The sequence below is a fragment of the Agrilus planipennis genome, unplaced genomic scaffold, assembly GCF_000699045.2.
Source record: "Agrilus planipennis isolate EAB-ADULT unplaced genomic scaffold, Apla_2.0 scaffold106, whole genome shotgun sequence".
Taxonomy (NCBI): domain Eukaryota; kingdom Metazoa; phylum Arthropoda; class Insecta; order Coleoptera; family Buprestidae; genus Agrilus; species Agrilus planipennis.
Genome location: NW_020438893.1, coordinates 156,404 through 165,234, shown reverse-complemented (window position 1 = coordinate 165,234; position 8,831 = coordinate 156,404). Strand labels below are relative to the sequence as shown.

The 8,831-nt window shown below is 34.0% G+C and overlaps 2 protein-coding genes across 2 annotated transcripts; both read left to right on the top strand.

The window, feature by feature from the left end:
- Positions 1-16: 16 nt before the first annotated feature.
- On the top strand, positions 17-2,327 carry LOC112904020. Its single transcript, XM_025973052.1, has 2 exons — positions 17-633; positions 989-2,327. Exon 2 carries the CDS (start codon positions 1,017-1,019, stop codon positions 2,325-2,327), a length of 1,311 nt encoding a protein of 436 aa, XP_025828837.1. The 5' UTR covers positions 17-633; positions 989-1,016.
- Positions 2,328-4,774: 2,447 nt separating this feature from the next.
- LOC108736862 lies at positions 4,775-5,412 on the top strand. Its single transcript, XM_018469448.1, has 2 exons — positions 4,775-5,108; positions 5,240-5,412. The coding sequence occupies exons 1-2, from the start codon at positions 4,775-4,777 to the stop codon at positions 5,410-5,412; spliced, it is 507 nt and encodes a 168-aa protein (XP_018324950.1).
- Positions 5,413-8,831: the final 3,419 nt, after the last annotated feature.

Sequence of the window (8,831 nt, the reverse complement as noted above, 5' to 3'; positions counted from 1 at the left end):
ATGGGTCATTGTCAAATTTTGCGCAGGTAAACGAGTCCCTCAACATTATTTATTTTTTTGTTATTAATAATGTCAAAATCCTTAACGAATTATATATTAAATACAAAATACATCGCTATAGCGAACATCCATTATTGGAATAAAGACTCAAGTTTCGATATTTTTCAATTTTTTTCAATTAACAAAATGGTCATTAGTGGTAACAGAAAGGTTTTCCTTACAAATTGTACCTGTCCCATGTAGCATTCCGTTACAATAAACATCATATAAATGCATTTTCTACTATAGTAACCCTCTTAATATAAATTATAATCGTAAACAGAGTATTATAAATATTCAATAAAATATGTTTTAAAATCAGTCAGTATTAAAATTTAGTTTTTAAATAATTTTCTAAACTTTGTCCCACGTACTATCTGGAACCGGCTGGTTCACTATGTTACTAACTAATTCACGACTCAAAATGAAGATGGCGCTGTTTTGGACACTGTTTTATTTTGGGCGAAATGTCTGCATTCGTCGTGGGAGTTCGTTAGGTTGGGGGGAGGGGTATGTCGCTCGACAGTCGACCGCAAGGTGTTGAACGTGCTGCGTGTTTAAATTGCCCGTCCACCTTGTTACCTACCTATTCACATAAGTAAATGAATATTTTTTCATTAGTTTACGTTCAGTTTATTGTCTGAGGGGTAAATGTGTTAAATGTGAACGAAATATTTTACTTTACGCTTTATTTTTTGACTTGTGTATAATGGAATGTAAAATTTACCACTCTGTTACTACGCAACTCTGTTACTATCGTGTGGTAACAGAGTTGTTTAGAAAGTAACAGAGTTGCATAAGCCATTATATTCTGTTATTTGGCTAAAATATTATGTTTCAAATGTTATTTTTTTTAATCAGTTGTCTCAAGCAATGGATAAATTTGTTATATGTATACAAATAAATCGAAATAATAAATATAAATAACCCCAAAAACTCATTGTTACAGGATATTATGCGTTGTTTGCGTTATTAAAATGCCTCTTACGCCTGCTGAGAAGCAGCGACGATACCGGGAACGCCGTAGAAATAATCAAGAGAAGGAAGAAGAAACCAAAAGAAAAGATAGAGAAAGATACCATGCAAACAAACGCTTAGTACGTGATTTAACAACACGTGAACATCGAGCAATAAAAAAGAAATGGCGATGTGCGAATGCCAGACGAAGAGATAAAGCCAAAGCTCTCAGTATGATTATGCACACTCCAGAGTCATCACCCCCTCGTTCAAATAGTCCACCTCGGCTGTCTACTTCTCGTGAAAGCACTCCTAACTCTACATCAGCAGCGGTACGCGGCAGGAAGCAAATAAAAAGAAACAGATCAAAGCTATTTAGAGATAATATGAAATTAAAGGAACAATTAGAGACAGTAAACAAGAGACACGAAAAGTACAAAAAACGATACAACAGAGAAAAACAAAAACGATTTCAAAATGAAGACGGCAATCGATGTAATCAACAGAAATATCAGATTTTATCAAATGCTATTAAAAAACGCTATAAAAATGTAAAAACCCGGAAGGAAAAAGTTGCTATTCAAAAAATATTTGAAGAGAAGACCGTTAAAGGTTCTAGGCAGAAAACACAAATTATAAAAGAATGTCTTGCTGTGGACCAGGGTTACGTAAGAAAACAACAACCTCTTTTTAAAGTAAAGATTTTAAGTACTAAAATCAAGGAATTTTTCGAACGTGACGACATATCAAGGGCAACTGCTGGAAAAAAGGAAGCCGTGTCTCTAAAGAAAGATAAAATGCAGAAGCGCTACTTACTCGATAATATGAAGAACCTTTATGTATCTTTTAAGCAGGAAAATCCTGCCTTGAGATGCAGTTACAAAACTTTTACACGTTACAGACCATTTTTTGTTGTGCCTCCTACTGTCGCTGCAAGAGAAACATGCTTGTGTCGAATTCATACTAATATCCAATACTTAGCATTTGCTTTGTGCAAAAACAAAGTTATTCCAACATCAGATCTTAATAAGATTATTGTAGACCAAGTATGCAATCCAGACTCATTAGCATGTATGACAGGAATCTGTTCCGTATGCCTATCAAAAACAACTAATTTTGATACGTCAAAAGACGAAATCATAGCAAGATATTCTCAATGGATAAGTAAAACTGAAGTGATAGAGAAGGCAGGAAAGAAAATCAAAGTTATAAAAAACGTTAAAGAGGAAACAGAAAGTACGGGAAAGGCACTGATGGAAAAGTTTGAAATTACACTAGAGGAATTTAAAAGGCATATTTATTACATCAAGACACAGTACAGAAANATATAAGAAAACCAACATATATAGATTTACCGCCTTTCATTAAAAATACAAAAACTGTTATAAGTAAATATTAAAAATAACGACGAATCACTTTCCCTATTTAGAATGTATACCGGCGAAGACTGTATTAAATGGTTTATTAAGGAACTTGAGGAAATTGCTTTCGAATTGAAAGACATTTTCTCAAATATTGTTCCCCTCGTGAAACCCTTAACTAGTGAACAACAAAGTCAACTACTTTCTATCGATGAAGAAGAACCATTAAATCAATTAAAGTTTAACAAACAAACCATTATTTTGTCAAATGATACTGTGTTGTGTATTATCAGCTTCCCTATTGTAAAACCTATTCGATTCAAATTAAACAAAATTCATTCCTTAATAAAAGAAAATACTATCCTTTTAATACCCTCTGTCTTTATGCTCAAATATGAAACCTTTATCCTATGGTATAGCAATTGTGCTGTAGTAAATAAAAACCAATATTACTGTTCTAATCAAGTTAAGACAAATGTCGCAGAATTGTCCATGTCTCCCACCATCTACATTCAAAATTATGAAGAAATCCAGGCGTTACGGAACGGAACCCTGCTGATGACCACGACTAATCATTGGAGCATTGATAACAAGCAATATGGCTGCGGCTTCTACCTGATTAATTACGACAAAATGACCATCATAAATCAACAATTATTTCAAAAAGAAACTACACTGATAAAGAAAGAAGAAGTCCAATTTGGAATGGTTACCCTACAAACTCCATAGGAAGGGCTTCTCAAACTTAGAAATTATCCCCAAGACCATCGAGAAATAACAACACTGCTGCAGAAGATCGAAAAAACTCTGGTCCATCTACAGCAGTTGACCTTCGCTTCACACGCTGCCATCACGACCCTCTCGTTCGTGATATTGACCACACTAATCGCTACCTCGTGTCTTAAGGAACGGATAAGGTCTGTTCTGCTCAAGAAGAACCGACACCGAGTCAATGGCGAACATGGTAAAACTCAAGGAATTGAAAGAATCTCCAGCACCTCTTCGTCCTATAATCGTTTGAAGACGAGGACGTCTTTTATCATAAGAGAGGAGGAGTTACATCCAGCAACTTTTGCCCCTACCTATAGATTATACCACCGGCCATGACACATCCAATTAGTATATGAGCTCATAATTTTCTTACATAACAGTGTACTTTATAGGTGAAACCTACGTTACTTGTTCATTTTTGCCATCATTGTGAGTAATAATTAAGATAATAAAGTGTAATCCAGGTTCCTGATAACCTAATCAAATAAATTTGTTGAAACAAAGTGGTTTTTAAAACTCCACTCGAACATCGTACGGTTTAACTCTACTTTAAAATAAAAGGCTATGTAGGTATATGTGACTTTTTAAGTTTAAATTTGTTAAGTTCTTCATTAAGGAAAAAGAGAGAGATAAAGGCTTTCTGTGTGTATTCTAAATAAACCTATGATGGTTAGAAAAACGATTGTAGCAGAGGAGATATCATAGGGTTTAGTGTCACCGATGACAAAGTACGATAATAATAATAATAATATACGACCAGGGGACCGTTCGCTCTCATAAGTGACGAGCGACGCAACGTAGTACAGTATTGAACGGATATCATTTACCCGGCTTGGAACGACGAGCATGGTTGCCAGATGCGGCGACTTATCGCCATTTAGGCTGCTTTTGACAAGGCTCGGCGACTAAAATGTTCTTGAAGGCGACTCGTCGCCGATGGGCGACTTTTGAAATGAAACAATAGAATGAATTTTTGTTTTTTAAATTAAAAACTATGAAAGATTTTATTCTAGTTTTATGTACATATAGATGCACAGATCGAACTTTATATGAATACTAAATATTTGAATCACGCGCTACGCAGGCACCTACATTTCGACCAATGATAAATCGTCTCCCATTTTTTACGAGTTTCGATTAACTTCAAGACTTTCATGAAATTTATTTTTACTACTACATATGAAATCTTTGCCAATAAAAAATTTTAATTAAATGATTCTAGTGCGCGCAATATGACAAATGCAAAGCATTAGCGCGAAGCGTGGGAAAATCAAATTCAAAATATTATTTATTTCATTTATAGGTTAACTAAAACCAAACAAATGTTTTCAACTTTTTTTTAGGCTGGTTGACTAAAAATTCAACAGAGTTAATAGCAGCAGGACACGGCGAAGCACGATGTAAGTTTTGCAAGGTGTCTCTAAGAGTTCATGCTTCTGATTTAAAAAAGCATGTTATCACAGATTCTCATCGACGACAAGCAAGGTCTTGGAATCGGAAAGAACAACCATCATTGATAAGTGACAGTACGTTCTTGTCATATATAAAACAGCTGTAAATTTTTTTTTAATATGAAAATATAAATATATTTTTATTTTCAGTTAATTCATCGCAAAAAAAAAGAATTGAAGATTGCGGAATTAAAAATGGTTTTGTACACAGCTAGTCACAGTTCAGTTCGAAGTATTGACCATTTAAGCGAGGTATTAAAAGAACTTGGAAAAGGAAGCCAGTTGGAAAAACTACGCCTCCACCCTTCTAAAGCTGCCAAACTGATTGTAAATGTTGTGGCGCCGGTGATGTTGGAGGAACTTATCATTGATATTGGTGAACAAGATTACTCTATAATCCTTGATGAGTCAACTGACGTATCAACTATTAAATACATGGCATATTGTGTTCGTTACATCAGTCGGTCCCTAGATCAATTTGTCACTGATTTTCTAGGCTTTGCCGAAGTGTTTACTGCTACAGCTGAAAGTTTGTATAAAAATTTTAAAGATTTTTTGATAAAACTAGGCCTGGATATAAATAAACTTGTGGCGATTGGTACGGATGGAGCTAATAACATGTGTGGTGTTAAACATAGTTGGTTACTCTGATCCGAAAAGATTATTGTAATGTTCAACTCATGAAATGCAGTTGTCATTCTCTCAGTCTATGTGGTTCTAAAGCAAGTGACGAATTGCCAGCATCAGTTGAATTCCTCTTAAAAGAGTCAGGAATTGGTTTTCAAGAAGCCCATTACGACAAACTATTTACAAAAATATGTATGAAAAGTTGAGTAGTGGTAAAAAGCCTCCAAAATTAGTACAGTTATCAGGTACACGTTGGTTAGCGTGTACGAATACAGTTTCAGTTATTTTGAAGCAATGTGATGCTTTGAAAGGTTTTTTTGTACAGTTAGAAGNCTATTAGCCTGTTATGTTTATTCTTATTAATGATTAAATTAAAATATCCATATTGTTAAGATAGTCTGTATTGAGAAATAGATAAATTCAAAATATAAAATACCAAAAATTTAGAAAGTAAGTTAGTCTAGTGATGGATTTATGTCGGTCCTAAGGCTGAAATAAATTTTTAAAAAGAAAATATTCTTTTCGATTTACTTCGGTAGCGCAGGGCAAGCTCGTGGCTTATTAGACTGCGAATAACAACCATTGATGGTTTGAACTGTGCATACCTAAAATTTTTGTAAGACCAGACAGCGTAACAGCACAGCTGCAGCATCATCCGTCATCACCGACCAATATTATTACCTACCTACCGACCTACCTACCGTGTCCTCTTATTTGCGTACATCCAACTTGCGTACAAGTAATAATAATAGTGGGTAGCAAGATTGCTTCTACGTGGAACGACCTGTGGTCTACTCCAACTTGCGTACAAAAATTCAGTAAACTACAATGTATATAATCTGAAATACTGATTGAAATAAAAATAGCCAACAAACATCTGACATCTATTTTTAGCAGAGATGCGCGTTACATCATCAGTAGGTAACTAAATAATCACATACTATATATAATAAACAAATTTCATTTATATTTAAATACTTATACTGAACATACAAACGCCCGGGAAGACCTAATAGACACCCCAGCGCGCTGAAGCGGATTATAATAAATTATCATTATGTGTATGTAATACCAAATACCATATTTAAGTAACGACATTTCCCTGAATAATTAATAACATCTTATTCGCCAAACCTTTGCATCAACAATAAATGGGGGTGTCTTTAACTTAAATAAATATGACGAGTATTGATCAAAAACAAAGTATTCTAATTTCGCATCCTGTGTTACGTCATTAGGTATCTTACGTTTAAGTTTTCAAGATGAATACTACCAATTTTGAAATCATCGAAACAACAAAACGCCGTCCATGTGCTTTGCATAACATTTACGCATATCGCGAATTTCGTACGAATAAATTCAGAATTGTTACGTGGCTGTATTTGAATCCAAAATTGCACGCTTGTAAAGGAAAATTAAATTAAAAAGTGTTGTAAATGTTGTTGAACATGATAAATGTGTACCTAACATTGCCGACATTGAAGTGCTAAAATCAACCAATCGTGCAAAAAAACGAGTGCGTGCAGAACTTGATACCCCTATTTCTGAGATCTATCATTAAGAGTTTTTGGCAGTTGATCAACGTGGATACGAGTTTGTCGCGCGTGTGCCGACCTTTAGCAATTTAGACAGTACATTTTGGAGACATCGGAATAAAGTTTGTGGAGTGCAAAAAGAACCCATGTGTGAAGATATTATTCTAACAAATGATATGCTTGAAATGACGAACGTTTTATTGGCGGATGATGGTGATAAAGACAAAATATTAATTTTTGCTAGTCCAAAATCATACAATCGGTTTTTAAGAGTTCTCCCAATCAGTTTTTTCAAATTTACATCATATATGCAGATATGGGAAGTTCTCAAGAAGAAACTAATATCGTACGCAACTGGGTTGAGCGTAAATAAGAGGTAACCCCTACCTACCTACAGTGTGCAACGACTGTTACGTTTCATTTAAATAATTCCATCTTTTTCAAATATTCACAAATTGTGTAATCTTCTTTATTTAATTTTTTTAGATACTGTTCTAAATCGAATGCTGATATCACAAAATTATATTCTGAGCTCAGAATATTACTGTTATCTGTTGCCCGACGCATATTTAAACCCATTTATTTGAAGCCTATTGCTCCTAAAACTGCATCTACAGCGATGTTACATGAAGCAGATATAGCAGCTGTAAAAGGAGCTTTATTAAAAGCTAATTCGGACTTTGGAGACTCTTTACTGCCCTTGGAATCAGTCGACTTTGGAACTAAGTTTTCGTCGTATGCGAGTAAAGCAACTATTCCTGCTGAGAGATTAGCTACTGTAAAATTGAGGTCACGAACATTTATGGTTAAATTATGTGAAGAATTAATAAAACGTTTCCCAGCTAATGTTGCTGTGCTCACAAACTTGCGATTTTTTACACCAAAGACTTGCATGGACCAATCTACAAATTTATTGCTTTATTGATTATGCTGAGGATAATAGTGATAACTGTGATATAATGATTAATTTATCTAAACTAAGTTTATGTTTCATAATTACTACTATCTGACATTTAGTCAATGTTTATGTTAATTGAATTATTTATGGAATAATTCTTGTAAATTTGGTAAGCATTTTTAGTTGCAATACATTTGATTGCACACTTTTAGAATAAGAAAGATAATTGTCTTAATGCTGATGCCTGAGTATGATTACCTGAGTGATTTAATCGCAATCTTCCGGTTGAAAGTTTATATTAATCTATCTAAACTAATTTTATCTTTAAAATTTAACTTTATAAAATTTTGTTAAATTTTGTATGCTTATTTAAATATTTGTTAAATGATAGTAATTTTATAATTCTTAATAAAACAGAATTGAAAAAAAACTGTATTTAATTTTTAACATTTGAATCGATGGCGGCGATTTTGGGCGACTTTAGCGCAGCGGGTCGGCTACGCGTCGAGGAGTTCTGGCGACCCTGACGACGAGCGAGTTACATATTTGGCAAACTTATTAGACGATAGTAAATAATCCTTTCAGATATGATATGCTTTGCAAATGTAATTATATTATTTATGTATTCTTGATATCGATTCTATTAGCCTGTTATGTTTATTCTTATTAATGATTAAATTAAAATATCCATATTGTTAAGATAGTCTGTATTGAGAAATAGATAAATTCAAAATATAAAATACCAAAAATTTAGAAAGTAAGTTAGTCTAGTGATGGATTTATGTCGGTCCTAAGGCTGAAATAAATTTTTAAAAAGAAAATATTCTTTTCGATTTACTTCGGTAGCGCAGGGCAAGCTCGTGGCTTATTAGACTGCGAATAACAACCATTGATGGTTTGAACTGTGCATACCTAAAATTTTTGTAAGACCAGACAGCGTAACAGCACAGCTGCAGCATCATCCGTCATCACCGACCAATATTATTACCTACCTACCGACCTACCTACCGTGTCCTCTTATTTGCGTACATCCAACTTGCGTACAAGTAATAATAATAGTGGGTAGCAAGATTGCTTCTACGTGGAACGACCTGTGGTCTACTCCAACTTGCGTACAAAAATTCAGTAAACTACAATGTATATAATCTGAAATACTGATTGAAATAAAAATAGCCAACAAACATCTGACATC

Coding starts and splice junctions, on each gene's coding strand:
- LOC108736862 (XM_018469448.1), top strand. CDS start 4,775: ATGGTTTTGTACACAGCTAGTCACAGTTCAGTTCGAAGTATTGACCAT. Junction 5,109..5,239: donor GTTTACTGCTACAGCTGAAA/GTTTGTATAAAA, acceptor TGATCCGAAAAG/ATTATTGTAATGTTCAACTC.